The sequence below is a fragment of the Notolepis coatsorum genome (assembly GCF_963971535.1).
Source record: "Notolepis coatsorum genome assembly, chromosome: 1".
Lineage (NCBI taxonomy): Eukaryota > Metazoa > Chordata > Actinopteri > Aulopiformes > Paralepididae > Notolepis > Notolepis coatsorum.
Window position 1 is genome coordinate 162,323,843 of NC_140165.1, and position 17,323 is coordinate 162,341,165.

Here is a 17,323-nt window from a genome sequence, read left to right on the forward strand (position 1 = left end):
ACTATAAAATGATCAACAATCCCGTCCCGCCAACTCCCGTTAAGAAATACAAATAAAAATGACATTCCCGTCCCGCTCACGTGATGACCAACTGTATCCGGTCACGGTGGCAAAACACAAGATGGCAAGTTGGCAACGACGACGAGTAAACAGCTAACGTAACGTTAGTTTAATACGCTCCAGGGAGAAGGCCATTTCGGCAATATTATGCTAACTTTGTCACACTAATGTGAACTATCACAGAAGTCATTTTCTCAAGGCCGTTGGATAATATGTCTTGAGGCTGTACGTTAGCGAACGTCGACATTATCCAAGCCAACAAACGACCGCCGACATCAGCCAGGTAATAATACTAGTTGCCGATTTGTTATGTTACTCCATGTTTATCTGTATGGTTGATTAGGTTAAAAGCACGTTTCAAAATCTTTGATTTATGTCTACCCCTTAGCTACTTTGATAACGTTAGAGTGACATCTAACCTAAAGTCGTATTATGCTGTTTGTTTACGAACGTTAACCCGACCTAATGATATAGGTTTGATTGATTGATTGAAAACTTTATTAACAGATTGCAGAATGGGTACAATACAGTACAGCTCAATACACACAATTGTTAAGGGGATGCAGACCAGAGAAAGACTTTCGTCTTGTTTACATCAGGGTCCCCCATTTTCAATTCATCAGGACATATATGACATACATGACATACAGATAGTCAGTACTGCTACATCTATACATTTATGACATACCAGATTTGCAAATACAGTACTGTTTGTGATACAGAAGGAGTCAAGAAAAGGGAGTATATACATTTGACGTAGAAACTGTACATTGGAGGAGGTTGGGTGGGGGGGGGGTTGGGTACATTGGGATATTGACAACCATACTGGGTAATTTACATTGGGGGGGGGGGGGCACACTGTATAAACAAGCAAAACTGTACATTGAGGGGGGGGGGGGAGACACTGTACAAACAAACAAAATTGTACATTGGACTATTGACAAAACCATACTAGGTAAATGACTGTACATTGGAGGGGGTTGGGTTAGGATATTTACAGGGGCCAGTTTTGAATTGCAGTCTCCCGTAGGTGTCCCTTGAGAGAGGTTTTGAAAGTGGGTAGTGATCCACATTCCTTTACAGCTTTGGGTAGGGCGTTCCACATTGATGTGGCATAATTGCGAAACGTGTTTAGTCCCTTATTTGAGCCGAATCTGGGTTTAACATGATTTGTGGAGCTCCCTCTGGTGTTGTGATCGTGGTATTCACTGACCTTTGGGAAGTATTTTGACATGTACATGGGTACCTTGGTCGTGTAGGTGTAGTGTATCTTGTAGACCAGGCCCATTGCAAGTTGCTGTACTCTGTCGTCTACTCTAAGCCATCCTAGGTTGTCAAAGTGGGCAGGGGTGAGGTGGGTTCTAGGAGTAAGGTCAAGCAGTAGTCTGACCAGTTTGTTTTGAGATGTTTGTAATTTTGTTTTTAGCGCCTTTGAGGTGCTTTGGTACCATGAGGTGCAAGCATAGTTAATTTGTATGTTGTTGCATGTTTTATTTACGTCTCCGAAACCATTTAGCTATTTCAACTAATATGAACTGTTAACCTAATAACGTGTTTCCCCCATCTCCTCTGCCATAGGTGAAAGAGCCATTAGCATTCAACTTTGACCGGTATCACTAGAATCTACCATTTCTTACCATCATATCAAACCACTTCCGCCATGACCACCGTGGTAACCATGAGAGGTGAGTACTGCTATTTAGCCGTGAGCCAAGCTCCCCCTGTTTATATTTTACCAACTGTTATTTACATTCCCAGTACCTGCTCAGCCAGTCACAGCTAGCCCGATGTGTGTCTAGATAAAAGTCTAGCCAACACAGTTTGAGATGGCTTCTATCAAGGGGGTGATCCTATGGTTTGGCAACATTCCTGTTTCCCCCTGCTTTACAAAACAATGGAAGGGGGGATTAGTGAGCAGCCGGGGACCACATTTTTTCAAGTGTTAGGAGGAGCGTCGGGTGAAGTATCGCTTGGCGTAGCTCGATACTCAGACCGCTGTTTCGCTTCTTCTAGGTCCGGCCAACGTGGCAGTGAGGGGCCCGGGGGACGGCATGGAGATGGACAAAGCCCTGGTCGCTCTGGAGATCATCACAGATATGCAGCCGCCGGTGCCCGCTTCAATCCCCCTCTTGAAGGTGGCAAGCCCCAAACGCATCCCCAGATCGTCTCCCCTCAGCGCCCCACCCATGCCTCACCAGCACCCCGGCGTGCTTCACCTGGGCAAGGTGAGCCGGGAGGCCTGCACTGAGATAGAGGCCGTGAGGATCGTCGTTCCGCGGGCCGCCATCAGCCGGAGCGGACGCTTGGGGCCTATAGAGGGGAAGGGGGAGACGTGGCAGCTGGCGGAGGAGCAGCAGCCCTCTCCCCCTCTGGTGGAGGACTGCAGAGGAGCACTGGAGAAGCTGCAGAACTCGGAGAGGAGGCTGCTGCAGGACAAGGAGGGCCTCTCCAACCAGCTGCGTGTGCAGACCGAGGTATGACCCAAATTTAGTGGATGATTTGTTATAGTTGGTATTGCTTGGTTTTATGGTTGTTTTAGTTTGAGAGAAATCTAAATTCAGGGATTCAAACTTGTCACCTTTTGCCGAAAGTACACCGCTTTGTAGGGCTGCACGATTCTTGCTAAAATGTGAATCACGATTTTTCTCCCTAAGAATTGAGATCACGATTCTCACACGATTCTTATTTTTTCATTAAAAACATTTATTGCACTCTTTATTAAACAGACAACATAACATATATCAGACAATATAACATATATCAAAGTGCTTGACTTAAACATAACGTATATCAAAGTGCTTGACGTAAACTTAAGTCTCTAACATACAAAATAACTCTAGTCTCTTTTCCTCTCTTACGCGCATGCACTTTGCTCTCGTCAGTCAGCTCAGGGTGTCATGACAAGCGTGTGTCATTTGACCACTTTGTCCTGACTATAGCGTCAGAATGTTATGAAGTGGACGGCCATTTTGGATAATCACAACGTAAAAAAAAAAAACCTTGCTACCGGTACACGCATTACAAAATTCATTAACTCGTTTTCGTGGGATTTTTATAAACTTTGGACTGTATGACTAATTGACTATAAGACTTCAGGCTATGGAACCGTTATGCTGTCCAGCTCGCCTGTACCGGTTCCGCAAGTATAAGTTACTTCCGGGGTAGGCCTGATTGGCCCCGACAGGCACGTGACGCGGCAGCTTCAGGACGCGCAACGAGGCTGCTGAGAGCTGTCGCGCGGAAATAGGCTGTCTATTGCCATTCTCTAAGACAAACTCTAACCTTAACCAGCTCCTTAACAGCGCCTAAACTTAACAGTTCTAACCTTAACCAACTCCGAAACAATGCCTAACCTTAACCTTAACCATGCCTAACCTTAACCGGCGAAAGAATACACGCTAAAAAAAAAAAGCACGTTAAAAAAAAAATTTGATGGGATTCGAACTCGTCAACAACGGACCGCAGGACCGCTGCTCTGCCAGGTGAGCTGAAGCGCCGAATGAAAATCATGGCGGATTAGGGCGGTTACATAATTCCGCAAGCTCTGCCGCTCCGCTATGCGGAGCGTGCCGCGCGGCAGAGAAAGTTGCGCGTCACGTGCCTGTCGGGGCCAATCGGGCCTACCCCGGAAGTAACTTATAGTTGCGGAACAGTAACAGGCGTCCAGCTCCTACCTCTTATCTGGAACCCAAAAATAGGAATCTGGTGACAATTCAACACAAAAGTAAGAAAATATATTGAATGTTGAATTAATAGCGTGTTTTGCTTTACATCGTGTAAGTTAAGTGTGATTGATATCTCAACTGGGATGGTTCCGAAGCAAATAAATCAACACGTGAATGCAGCGTGACATAGCGTGGCATAGGGGAATAGGAGCGAGTGTTTTAGAAATACTTTTCAACAAATTTGAATGAAACTGATCTCCATTTTGAAGCAAATGCAAATACATCAGAATCGTCATCATTTAGAAATGAGATCGCATACGTCTATGAATCGCGATTTTTTTTTTACGATTAATCGTGCAGCCCTACCGCTTTAAATTTAAAAAAAAAAGGTTATTTGTGTAAATCCAATGAGTAGGTCTGTGTCTACTTTTGAGTTTGCATGGGTTTACATCCTTGTAAATTACAATATCCTGTCCTTTTACATAGAAGTGACAAGTTATGACTATCTGTACATTTCTTAACAAATTCACTACAGTGCCTCATTGATTCTCAGTCCGTCCATCAGTTTTCTATGGAGTAGCCCCAGATTTTACATCCAGGTGACATCACAAATTGGTGGATTCTTTCTGATTTGAAGCTCTACGGAAATACAACCGGTTTTTAATTTCCACAATTTATTGACTTGGGTTCCATTAAATACAAATAAAAAGTCCCTCCGTTTTACTCTGTACCTCGTTCGTCTATTTATCACTGTGGCAAAACATTCTTAACAACAATGTGTTTCTTATTTACTTCTAAAGAAATGCATTGTTTTATCTTCCTGGAAAACTTACCTACTCTGTGACTTACATCACTCTGCAACATTGATTTTGAACTTAAATACATTTCTGTGGATCTTTAACTTTCCTGGGAATGACATGCAAATCCTTTAAAACATAACTGTTCCAAACCTTAGAAATCTGTGTCCTCCGCTAATATTCGGGAGGTTTAGCAACGTGACTAACTGTCCTCCTGTTGCCCAGGTGAACCGTGAGCTGAAGAAGCTGCTGGTGGCATCGGTGGGCGATGACCTGCAGTACCACTTTGAGCGTCTGTCACGGGAGAAGAACCAGCTGATCCTGGAGAACGAGGCCCTGGGCAGGTGTCTGGCCCATACCACAGAGCAGCTAGAACGCATGAGCATCCAGTGTGACGTTTGGAGGAGCAAGTTCCTGGCTAGCAGGTATGGCTCCGTGGAATGGAATTGATTGATACAAATCACAGTAAAGACGAGATGTAAACAAATTAGTCTGTCGTCATCCAGAGGAAAACAAACAAGGATGAGTTGGAGAAGGGGCAGAAAGAAGCGCAGCTCATCTAGTCCTGCCCCTTCATGAATGAATGTTGTCTCTCCAGAGTGATGGCAGAGGAGCGGACCAACGCCAGAGCAGCTCTGCAGCGACAGACCAGAGAAGCTCAGGGAGCCATTCAGGACCTGCTGTCGGAGAGAGAGGAGTTCTCCAGAGACATGATGCTCACACACAGGTATCTGCAGTCAGAGAGAGAGAGAGAGAGAGTTCTCCAGAGACATGATGCTCACAGTTATCCCTGAACAAACACACAAGGGCTTTCCCCAGGATTTTCAAACAAAATGGTACTGAGTCACAACTAGGGGGTGGTCCAGTAGGCAACAAATTGCAATAAAGAAAGCCATTTGAATAAAATAGTTGACACAAGGGTAAGTTCCAAATAAGTTATTTATGTAAGTACAGTGCATACGGTTGCAGAATAGTTGAGCATTGAATATAAAAACACATACATACACACAGTGGAACAGAGCACAGATCAATCATGTATTCGACAATGATGCATCTGGTTTTAAGCTGGCCCCAAGCTTTCACTGCAAAAAAGAAAAAGTTTAATAATAATATATATTTTAACACACAGTGGCACTGCACCCCTATGCTGTTTAGGGAAAGCCCTGCACACTGCAAAAGAAGACTACATATTGGATGATGATTAATGCAAATGCTGACGGGAGCCTGCGTCCTCATCAGCTTGCGTTTCTATCGCCAGGTCTCTGGAGCAGCTCATGGTGTCCCTCCAGTGGGGCAGACAGCAGACCTACTACCCCAGTGCTCAGGCCCTCAGTACAGGGGAGATGGCCGTGGCCAACCACAGGCTGGCGGACGCCATCAAATCCCACCTGCTGGGAAACGTAGGCAGCAACGCAGCTAAAAGCAGCAGCAGCGGTAACGGCGGCTTGTCGTCAGAGCTGTGCAACACACCGGCTGAGAAGATGGCAGAGAAGGTATGGTCCCGGTTTAACCATGTCTGTATCATCTATTCTTTATCGGGATCCCTGTTAGCTGATGCCTTACTGACCAGTAGTCGTCATGGGGTCCACTAAGGTGTCAGCTGACAGTCAATGTACTGTACACAAGTTTTATAACACAGTTGAAAGAATACGCTCACATTATGGGAAATGCACTTAGTCTTCTCCAGAGTCGGACAAGAACATAGACACCAATTTCCTCTCTGCGTTCAGTAGAAAGCTATCCGGCTGCAAGCTAGCCTATGTGTTTTTGGCCCACAGCTAGGCGAGCCGTATTCGCTTCCATTCAATGGACCTGTCTCAAACCCTGCCCTCTTTTCTTGATCCTCCAATCACAACTGTCGCTTACCTCGGACAAACTTGGTTTGTCCGAGGTAAGCGACAGTTGTGATTGGAGGATCAAGAAAAGAGGGCAGGGTTTGAGACGGGTCAATTGTGCATAGCTTTTTACTGAACACAGAGGAAATTGGTATCTATCTACTACTGTAAGCGCATTTCCCATGTTGGCGTGTTCCTTTAAGGGACCATTACCATCTCCCCTATTCATTCCCCAATATTTGTCCCAATATTATTTTGGTAGTCGACTAATCTGTCTTATTTTTTTTGATTAGTCGACTAATCTAACGATTATTTCTGTCACACCCTCCATCTCTGCTTCCCGTGGGTGCGGCTGATGTTCAGGGCTCCAGTGCATGTTTTACCTCACATGCTCAAGTCTGCACACCTGTGAATGTCACCCTCCCTCTGCCTTAACATGATCCCATAGCTAATTTAAATAAGGACTCATGAAACATTTGAATTTGGATCTTAATTAAGCTACTTGCTTTTTATAATTCCGTGGCCAACGTTAGATGATTCATCTAGTGTGGGTGATATGATCATTAGAGCAGTTGGTATCGAACACGTTAAAAAATAACGCTGAATCTTACCGTAGCTTCCTCATAGCGTTGGGCGATGAGCGTGGAACAGAAATATTCCTATTATGGGATGTAGAAATATGCGATCCATTTCCAGGTTGTATAATAGTATATACGTCCAAATCATATTGTTTATCGAGTTATTGGTAACGGATTGCTATCCGTTGTGTCTAGCTCGAGTCCTGGGACTATTACCGAGTGATCGGACCGAATTGGAATGAGCACCAGCTTCCATTTCCTGTTTCCGCTCTGGGCGATCCGCCGATCGGCCACCAGATGGCGCTCTTGAACCATTGGAGAGTTGAGAGGGGATCAACAGTAGATCTCAAGTCTCCGGGGGAGAAATTATGATTTCGATCACAGATTTTTGAAATATTGATATCAAAGACGTGGTACGGCGTCTTTGGCAGAATAAGCATGGTGGGGAATGACGTGGTACAGCGTTTTTGGCGACCATAGTGTTAATCAAATGTATTTTAATAACAAATACAATAATCAATCATAATGAAAACAAATGAAATAAGTGCACGTTTAAATGTAAAGATAATGTGCAAATAATGTTTTAAAAGTAGCAGCCTCTGGTCCAGGGGGGGGGTGACGTGGATCCACTCACTAGGCTCCATCTCCAACACTTCCTGTAGTGCATTTGCGCAGTTTTGAATGAACGTTACCGGCTCTCCGTTTACTTTTTATATGACGCATCGACACTAAAATTCCGCGCCGATGAATTTTTATGATCGACATCGTCGATTATGTCGACTAATCGTTGCAGCCCTACTCAGAAGGTAATAGTCTCTCTCTCTCTCTCCCCCTCTGACATTCCATCCTAGGTGCTAAAGATTTTAGATCCAATTTCCTGTTCAGACAAAGAGTTGGAGCCTCCGCTCTGTGACTCCTCCCCAGCCGGCTTCCTTTCCACCAAGAAGAGCATCGGCAGGTTCCATCCCTACACCCGCTACGAGAACATCACCTTTAACTGCTGCGAGCGCTGCAGCGGGGACATTCTGGTGCTGTAGAACAGAGGCTGGTCACACACGGTCTGGTCAGGGGACATTCTGGTGCTGTAGAACAGAGGCTGGTCACACACTGTGCAGCGGGGACATTCTGGTGCTGTAGAACAGAGGCTGCTGTATCTGGACAACATGAACTCTAGGATGGCTCCTCCATGAGAAGACTCCTCCAGTCAACTCCACAAGAGTATACATCAGGGTTGGACCGGTCAACACCACAAGAGACACGCATAAGAGTATACTGCCCTGCAGAAGCTATTGAATTATAAGTGAAATTGAACTTCTCAATATCGGCTTTAAGGTTTCAGAGTTCAATCTTTCTCCGTTTTAGAGAAAGGGGGTATAAAGAATTGCAATAATTACAAAATCACTGGATAGTCGAAGAACTTTTAAAAAAAAAATCAGTTTGACTGTTTGCATAGTTACTGCAGTTAGCTTCTGCAGGGCAGTATAGACCAGGGTTGGACCGGTCAACACCACAAGAGACTCATAAGAGTACACATCAGGGTTCGACTGATATGGGGTTTTCAGGACCGACCATTATCAGTGAATCAAGGATGCCGATATTCCATTACAGTAACTGACATTTGTGTCAACATTTTCAGTAACAAACCCCAACAAATGTCTGTCTTTAAATTAACATATGGTTTATATAATAACTCGTAAACAATTTGAACAATACATTTAAAAATAAGACTTTCTAAATAGACATGGGGCTATGTAACAACTCTCCAAAACATAACACATTTGAATGATACTTGGAGTGCATTCAGTCATTCCATCGTGTCAATTAATTAACTTATAACCTCGAATTACAACTTCCTCTTGTTTATAAGATCCGTTTGAATTTTTTGCCTAAACAATGAGTCTTGACAATATAGCTAACCTTTTGGATATAAAATATTGCAGTGAAATGTAAGCAGTATTTAGCCCCTTCCAGGTAAGCTAGCATTAAATGATGGTATTTCCAATCTCAAACTAGTTTCATATACCATTTACAATTGAGCCCATGAAAGATGGTAATGTTGGCATGTCGATTATTCAAAATTCTATATCGCACTATATCGGTGGAACCCTGGTATCCATATCGGCATGCATGCGTCTGCTGTTGCCCGTTTCAGTTTTTGCAGCACAGAGGCTGTTGCTGACAGTATTACCATTTTTTCTGATGGCTATTTATGACTAAATAACACCCTTCTTCAGTGTTCTACCCTTTACTTCTCCACATTATGACCCTGAAACTGAAATGCCTAAACCTTTAATTTAAATGGTAATGATGGAACAGTAAAGTGTTTTAAGGCTATTGCAACAACGAGGTTTAACTTTGACATTTAAAAAAGTGCTATTTATTGCCATTATGTCTAGGTGAACACTTCTGTTGAAGTAAAACATTCTGTCTCTGAAGACATTAGAATTGTGTTTCAACCTTTTGATACAACAGTCTTGTGCAATACTGTCTGCAGGACAGTACACATGGTTCTGGGGAGGTCACTACTGTCTGCAGGACAGTACAAAGGGTTCTGGTGAGGTCACGACAGTCTGCAGGACAGTACAAAGGGTTCTGGTGAGGTCACGACAGTCTGCAGGACAGTACAAAGGGTTCTGGTGAGGTCACGACAGTCTGCAGGACAGTACAAAGGGTTCTGGTGAGGTCACGACCGTCTGCAGGGCAGTACACGGTTCTGGTGAGGTCACAGGCATCTGTAGACTGAATGTACTTCTTGCTAACATAGAACTGCCTGTTGATACTGCATGCAAAAGTGAACACTGCAATAGACAGTTGGCTGTAAAAAAAAACATAATAAATAAAGTGATCCATTTGGTAAGTTATCACCGTTACCACATTCAGGTGAAGCCTCCACATTCTCACATACAACAATAACATGGATCATGTTGAGTAAGACTTATATTTATTATACGAAATGTTGTACAAATCTTATTTTTTTAGTCCTAAAATGCTACAATTCAGTTTGGGTATCGGAGTTTTATTTATTGGTATTTTTAATTTTTTTGCCTTTAAATATAATTTCTTCCAATTCTGCAGTACAAACAGTTACAGCTGTACTTTTCATTAACATATCGGTTTGGTGTGCAGACATAAGCAATTTGTTTTTTTTCTGGTGCCTGTCCAATATTCAAGTGTTTTAAAAGAACATTGGACAAATGTTTGCTGTAATTGCACTGTGGAATGAGTTGTACAATATTGATTGCACCTGCCATCTAGAGATTTTGTATGAAATTAATAATCATACTGTATTTTATTTAGCAAATAAGAGACTTGTGATATTTTTCCCAAACTTGACCAAAATAAAACTTAAAACTAAGATGTCTTGTTTATTTACAATCTTGTAATAAAGCTTTAACCACATGGACAATTCAAAGTACGCTAGTGAATCCTTAAATAAGTGGTATTTATTTTGTTCAAATACGTGTAAATATATACATTCCAACAGCCATTACTGATATAGATTGTCCAGTAAGTAACATGGGTCTCCCAGTCCCTCCACTCTGCAGTAAACATCTCTTTTGGTATCCCTTCCCATTTTATCCAATCGAGAGAGAACCCTTGATATTTTTCAATAAATCTTGACAAACTAGATTTGCTTAGTGTACTGGTAGATCATTTTACTTGTTTAAAGCACATATTTGCTTAAAATGTTATTTCTTATTTTTGTCATTGTGGAGTTCTCCTGATTGGATCCAATTAGAATGGGACACCAGAAAATGTATTTAAATAAGATACAAGACATGTTTTCAATCAGCGACAAGTCACTTGATGTTTGTAAAAAAAAAAAATTATATTTCATTTCAACCTTTATTTAAAATCGTAAGCATCTGAGGTTTCCCTCATTTACAGAAACGACGATTGTACAGTACATAATAAAAACAATATTCACAGAAATGTAAACACCAGAGTAAAACAAATTAAAACGTTTAAAAATAATTTTAAAATATCAACTAAAACAGTTACAGGTAGTCACACAATGGTCTGAAATCATACATTTAAACATTCCAAGGGAAGGGAGAACCTCCAATTTTAGCGTGAGTTGAAGGACATTCCATGAGTTAGAGGCATCAAAGGAAAAGGCTGACTTCCCTAGCTCAGAACAAATCTGAGGAACCCTAAGAACCATCCAGTCATTCGATCGAGTTGAATAGGTTCCAATATTCCAATTTAACAGTGAGGAGATATAAACAGGTTGTTTACCAATAAGGGCTTTAAAAATAAATAAATACCAGTGTTTGTTGCGCCTTTCTGCAAGAGAAGGCCAACCCACCCTATCATACAGGACACAATATATTACAAAACAAATTACATCACAATCTTTCTTTGACATATTTTTTATTGTCTTTCTCAGAACATCTTTACTATATTGGACATCATCGTACCAAAGTTCAATCTTTCAATCACTCGTCTTCCCACCAAGGCTTCTTGTCCCTCCCAGTCATGTTCTTCATTTTGCTTTTCACTGAAGTCTGTACTCTGTTTCCGGCTGGTTCGTTTTCTCTGCCACCTGTCAACCCTGTCGTTCTGTCCCTGCTCCTCTCTCTGTTCACGCCCGACAACTCAGAATCTGGGTGTGAATGAGAAAAACGTCTGTTTCCACCTCTGAATGTCTCATCGCCACTTCTATCCTCAAACCTCAACGGTCTTTTGCCATCATCTCCCTGCTTGTGAGCGAGTTTATTCCTGGTGCTATAGTTAGTAACCCCTCCATCCACGTCTGGTCCCTTGCCGTTAAACACAAAGGTTGCCCTGGGACCACGGGGCCCCTGTGGATCCCGCCTCTGTGATCCCTGTGGATGCTGTTCAAGTAACCCACAGTGCTTCCTCTTAGGCACAGCATCGAATGCCTTCTCCCAATTTCCTGTCTCCTTCATAGTCATCAGGATCGAATGCATCTGGTCGAGTGTCAGGTTCTTCGCTCCCAAATCCCAGTTGAGATAGTTATCCAGTGGTAGACGGGCCGTGGCCAGGTTCAGACGTTTGGCTTTGGCAAAGGACAGGCCTCGCTGGATGCTGCGGTCCACGAGGCCTCCGATGATGTAGATCTTGGAGTGGTTGAAGGTGTGGAGGACGTTGGGCGAGTCCGCGGTGAGGTACACCAGGCGTTCGCGGGGCAGAATGTCAACGTAGCTGCGGTCGGTGGAGGTGATGAGGAGGCGCTCCCAGAACGCCGCGCCGTAGCGGTTGACAAACTCTTGCTCATAAATCCCATTCGGCTTCAAGTTGCAGTAGTGAAGGTGGAACGGCTCGGCGGCGCGGCGGTTGAACGCCTCCACGAACATCATCTGATTGACGGCGTTCACCAGCTCGCGGCGGGACATGTTGTCGTCGTAGCTCATGTCGAAGACCAGCGGCTGGCCAAAAGTCATGTATCGGGCGTTCCTCCAGGCCACCAACGTGTCCATTGACCGGTCCCAAAACTGAAGCAGGAATGAGTTTCTCATCTGCTGTCCCTCTTCATTGTCCCCCATGCTACTGCGCTGAGTCATCCTCTCCATCCTAAACACCCTCTTCTCAACCTTCTTCTCATGGTTGGTCTTCTTGTGCTGCTCCTTGATGGCCAAATATTTCAGGTAATTCTTCCTGGCGGTCTTTGAGCCGTGGTTGTACAGCAGCTGGACCTGCTCCTCCGTCATATGCTCGGGTACCATCTTCCCAGCGCTTCGCCACATCACGACAAGCTCCCGGAGATCATCTAGCGTGGTGGGGGCATCCTCCTTGCCATTACCCTCTTGTGCTCCAGGACCTACATCTCCCTCTAGTCCCTCTTCGCCATGTTTTTCATCTGCTGTTAATTGGGACCTCATCATCACAGACTTCCATATATCCAAATCTATTTTCTCTTTCTCTCCAGCTTGCTCAGTCTTTGGCTGGGGGACATCTTTTCTCCCGGACGTCCCCGACGTGATGTGTCGGACCAGCGAGGTTCCACGGTGATGAGACACCGGGGGACAGGCACGGTTGGACGGTAGTAACAATAATTGTCTCTCTGCGGCAGCGGCCGCCCTGGGAATACCGTGTCTCCATAGTTCGTTCAAAAACGGCGTAGTGATTAATCGTAGCATCTCAAATTAGTGATGATGATAATGTAAATCTGCGATTGTGTCTAAAATTAAAAGCCTACGTTGGGCTACGCGTTTCGGTTATTTTCCATTGTCACAAAATAACTTAACGTTTTTACCTCTTACATCCCAATGAGTCGGAGAGATTGACACCATAATAAATAGCACAAGTTAGTTCCGAAAATGTGCACTGGTTTACAAACAGCGTGCGCGTCAACCTGCGGAAACTAAGGTCATGTCGGAGAGCGGTGTCACGCTTTAAATGTGTCGTGCTGGCAAGAGCAGTTGTTTGGTCAACACGGTGGTCGAGTCGAGCAAATCACAAACATTGAATTGAATTGAATTTCGAAAATGTAAATATATTTAAAACAATGTTTTTTTTTAATAAAAAGCAACAAGAAGCCGAAATAGTTAGAACAAATGAACAATATTAACTTTACATGTCCAAAAAGGTGTCGGAAGAAGTATATACACTTATTTAAATCCTACCCCTTCTCTACTAGTACTGATTGTCAATATACATATTTTCTAAGTCACAATACATATATACATACGTATACACATATCTACACTTAATTGCAATATTCTTTATACATATATGTACCCACAATAATCAAGTAAATAAATAATAATATATGTAAACTGCCGATTGTTGAACATAACAGATACTACTAACATTATGTTTTAGCATTAATAGTCCATGACAAATATTAGTTGACGGTATTTAGTTAATATTTTACTCAGAGTAGTAATTGTAGTTTCCAGACGGATATTTCTAGGTGTTGCACAACTAGGACGCGTCACTTCCTCTCAGCTAAGCACAGTGACCGTTCTATGAAACGACAGATATATAACTATTTTGGTTCAACCGTTTCTTTATAGAGATGAGTTTATTTTTGAACAAATTGTCATGCAAAAAGGAGATAGACGATGTCATCAAGGGTGTCGCAGAGAAAGTTTTAGTTTTGCGATTCGGAAGAGATGAAGACTCCATTTGTCTCCAGCTTGATGAGATTGTGAGTAACAGTAATAAACGAGTATGAGCCACATAAGATGTAGGTTATAAGAATGACTAAATATGTATAGTGGTATGATGAACATGGTGCACTAGCTTTACACATGAAGGAAATCAAATGTAACTTCTAGCTAAAAACAACAACAAAATACTAATCTTCATATACTATGCACTTTGCTACTAAGTAATCTACTGTGTGTGTCATATATTTACACTGCTATCTACTATGCTAATATATTTATACTACTGCCTATGCTAATATGTATATACTACTACCTAGTACCTACTATGCTAATATGATTGTCTCTAGATACGCTAATATATTTATACTACTGCCTATGCTAATATGTATAATACTACTACTACCTAGGTCTACTATGCTAATATGATTGTCTATACTACTATGCACTCAAGTTCGACACTGTTTGACGAACAATATCACTTACCCTTAACTGCCAGAGTTGTACCCTTCCTGCTGACTTGTACAGAACTTGTAAGTCACTTTGAATAAAAACGTCAGCTAAATGTAAATGTAGCTAACATTAATATTTCTTTCCTCCCATCAGCTGTCAAAAACCGCACATGACTTGAGTAACATGGCTTCAATCTACATCGTTGATGTGGATAAAGCGCCGATCTACACCAGATATTTCGACATCAGTTACATCCCTTCCACGGTTTTCTTTTTCAACGGACAGCACATGAAAGTGGATTATGGGTGAGTAGTAGTGCGAGTAGAAATGTATTGGCTCAAGTTCACGTTTGTCTAGCTCAGTGGTTCTCAATTTTTTTTGGGTCAATGTCCCCCTATCTGCCGTCCAGGTCCCATAACGGCCCCTCAACCCCCTACACCTAATGGGGGTTTAATTTCCGGCTCTCAATGTTATGATTATTTTCAATCATCATCATCATCATCATTAATTTCATATCATGGGTATACATGAAAGTCAGTGTTGTGTGTCAAATGAAGGCTTCTAACAATGGGTAGGGTCTAATCTAATCTAACAGCCGTAAAATAATGTGAATCCCTACCCTCCTTCAAAGCCGCTCTCAAAGAGCACCTACGGGTGGCTGCAATTAGAAACTGGCCCCGGTAAATGTCCAACCCCCCCCCCACCCACCCAACCCCCTACAATGTACAGTTTCTTCCCCTTCGAATGTATATATATTTTTTAAGATCTTTCTCCTAAACAGTACTGTATATTGTGTATATGTCTTGTATGTCATAAATGTTCTTGATGAAACAGTACTGTAGATCTGTATGTCATGTACGTCATAAATGTCTTGATGAATTGAAAATGGGGGACCCTGATGTAAACAAGACGAAAGTATTTTTCTGGTCTGTATCCTCTTAACAATTGTTTGTATTGAGCTGTACTGTATTGTACCCATTCTGCAATCTGTTAATAAAGTTTTCAATCAATCAAATCAAATCTGAATAATAGTTTTTTCTTAAATACATTTATTTCTGGATCCAGATTTTAGCTTGTTTAACTTTTTACTACCAAGTGAAGTGTGTATAAACTAAACATTACAAAAAGTAATCAAGTTGTTGTCCTGATATTAAAACAATGATAATAAATCAAATAAACTAGCGCCCCTTTCAGCCATTCTGCACCACCACCCTGTTGAGAAACCCTAGTCTAGCTAGTATTTATTTGTTGTTGTCCTAGTCCAAGACTTTCCCCTCTACCTCTGCCCGATCAGATCACACCAGATTGTATGGTATTTATTTAATACATTCTTTCCAGGTATATATTTGTTATCCTTGTTTATTCACCACCAACTTCTTCCTCCTCAGATATAACGTTGACTCTTTTCTCTGACAGATCACCAGATCACACCAAGTTTGTGGGCAGCTTCAAGACCAAGCAAGACTTCAAGGATCTGATCGAGGTGATATACAGAGGGGCCATGAGGGGGAAGATGATTGTCCAGAGTCCCATAGACCCTCAAAACATACCCAAATATGATCTACTCTACCATGGGATCTAGTGCGGTCATTGTGTTATCCTGGGGAAGGAAGGTACCCACAAAACTTGACTGTTGGTCATATTGAACTATTGCTGAACTGCATCGACTTTCACAGGTTGAAATGACACTGCAAACAAAAGCATTGCCACCCAGCAACTGGAACTCTGCGATGCTTCTCACTCTACCGTGGGTTTGTATTCATAGTGTGTGAGATGAGTATGTATGAATCACTGATCCCGTTGTCTATTCGGTGTTATTAAGGCAAGGCTCGAAGACAGGAAACTTCTTTGCTAAGATCTAAGATGGGGGGGGGGGGGCCCATATGTTCGAACATTTCTCAATCTTTGTCACTCTGATGGTAGTCTTGTGGTGCCAGACCCAAATCACACCAGAGAAACCCTGGTAGAGAGGGAATACCAGGTAGCATAACCTTGTTCATCGGCTCCGCTCTGGGATAAAAGGTTGTTAGGGAGGCTGTTCTGAACATGTCAGGACCAGATCCTTATTTAAAATATGAAACACATTACAGTACACACATTGCAACATGCTTGTTGTATTTTACAGTTTAAATGCCTTAACACTTTGGCTGCCTAAGGTTAAATTCATGATATACCATAGATTGCCAGCGCTATTTGTCTATGGAGAAAGTCCCCTTCTTTGCAGGGCTATAACTTTTTAAATTCTATTGCTACATTGCCATTATTAGGGCCCATTCAAAGTCCTATATGTATTGTTCATTGTGTAGCAACGTTAAACTTTTTCATTCACATATTCATAGTAAAATATGGTCTAAAGTATAAGTATGTTTTTATCGTTTTCTGCAGCTTTCTCCAGAACTTGATTTATAGCTCCAAATGCATTATATTGATGATGAAATACAGTTTGATAGCAATCGATGCGAGATAAAAGATTTCAACTGGACGTGGTTCTAGAAGTTACTACACGTCATCTGATGTTGACCGGATGGGCGAGGGGGCGTTTATAATTCCGTGGGCAGCGTTATACCAATCATCTAATGTGGGTCAAATGTTGATAATATCAGTTATTATCGAAGACGGTAACGTTACACGCTGAAACTCACCCCAGTATCCGCGCGCCGTTGGGCGATCATCGTCGAGTAGAAATTTTATCATTATGGGATATATTATTACCCGGTCCATCTCCAGCTTGTATAATGGTATATACGTCCAAATCATGTTGTTTATCGAGTTATTGGCAATCGATCGCTATGTAGAGTGACGAGCTACAGTGCCGGAAGCTATCCCGAGTGGCCGGAAGCAATACGGACATTTAGCAAA

The 17,323-nt window shown here is 42.4% G+C and overlaps 3 protein-coding genes across 3 annotated transcripts; 2 read left to right on the plus strand and 1 right to left on the minus strand.

Annotated features, from left to right (window-relative positions):
- The first annotated feature begins 122 nt into the window (after window positions 1–122).
- On the plus strand, window positions 123–10,290 carry blzf1 (basic leucine zipper nuclear factor 1). Its single transcript, XM_084334875.1, has 7 exons — window positions 123–343; window positions 1,639–1,745; window positions 2,074–2,534; window positions 4,748–4,947; window positions 5,121–5,249; window positions 5,781–6,015; window positions 7,787–10,290. The coding sequence occupies exons 2-7, from the start codon at window positions 1,721–1,723 to the stop codon at window positions 7,970–7,972; spliced, it is 1,236 nt and encodes a 411-aa protein (XP_084191001.1). The 5' UTR covers window positions 123–343; window positions 1,639–1,720; the 3' UTR covers window positions 7,973–10,290.
- Window positions 9,105–13,252, minus strand: trmt10c (tRNA methyltransferase 10C, mitochondrial RNase P subunit). Its single transcript, XM_084334863.1, has one exon. It carries the CDS (start codon window positions 13,037–13,039, stop codon window positions 11,375–11,377), a length of 1,665 nt encoding a protein of 554 aa, XP_084190989.1. The 5' UTR covers window positions 13,040–13,252; the 3' UTR covers window positions 9,105–11,374.
- Window positions 13,253–13,882: 630 nt separating this feature from the next.
- Window positions 13,883–16,646, plus strand: txnl4b (thioredoxin-like 4B). The gene is made up of 3 exons (XM_084318783.1): window positions 13,883–14,052; window positions 14,618–14,769; window positions 15,881–16,646. The coding sequence occupies exons 1-3, from the start codon at window positions 13,921–13,923 to the stop codon at window positions 16,044–16,046; spliced, it is 450 nt and encodes a 149-aa protein (XP_084174909.1). The 5' UTR covers window positions 13,883–13,920; the 3' UTR covers window positions 16,047–16,646.
- Window positions 16,647–17,323: the final 677 nt, after the last annotated feature.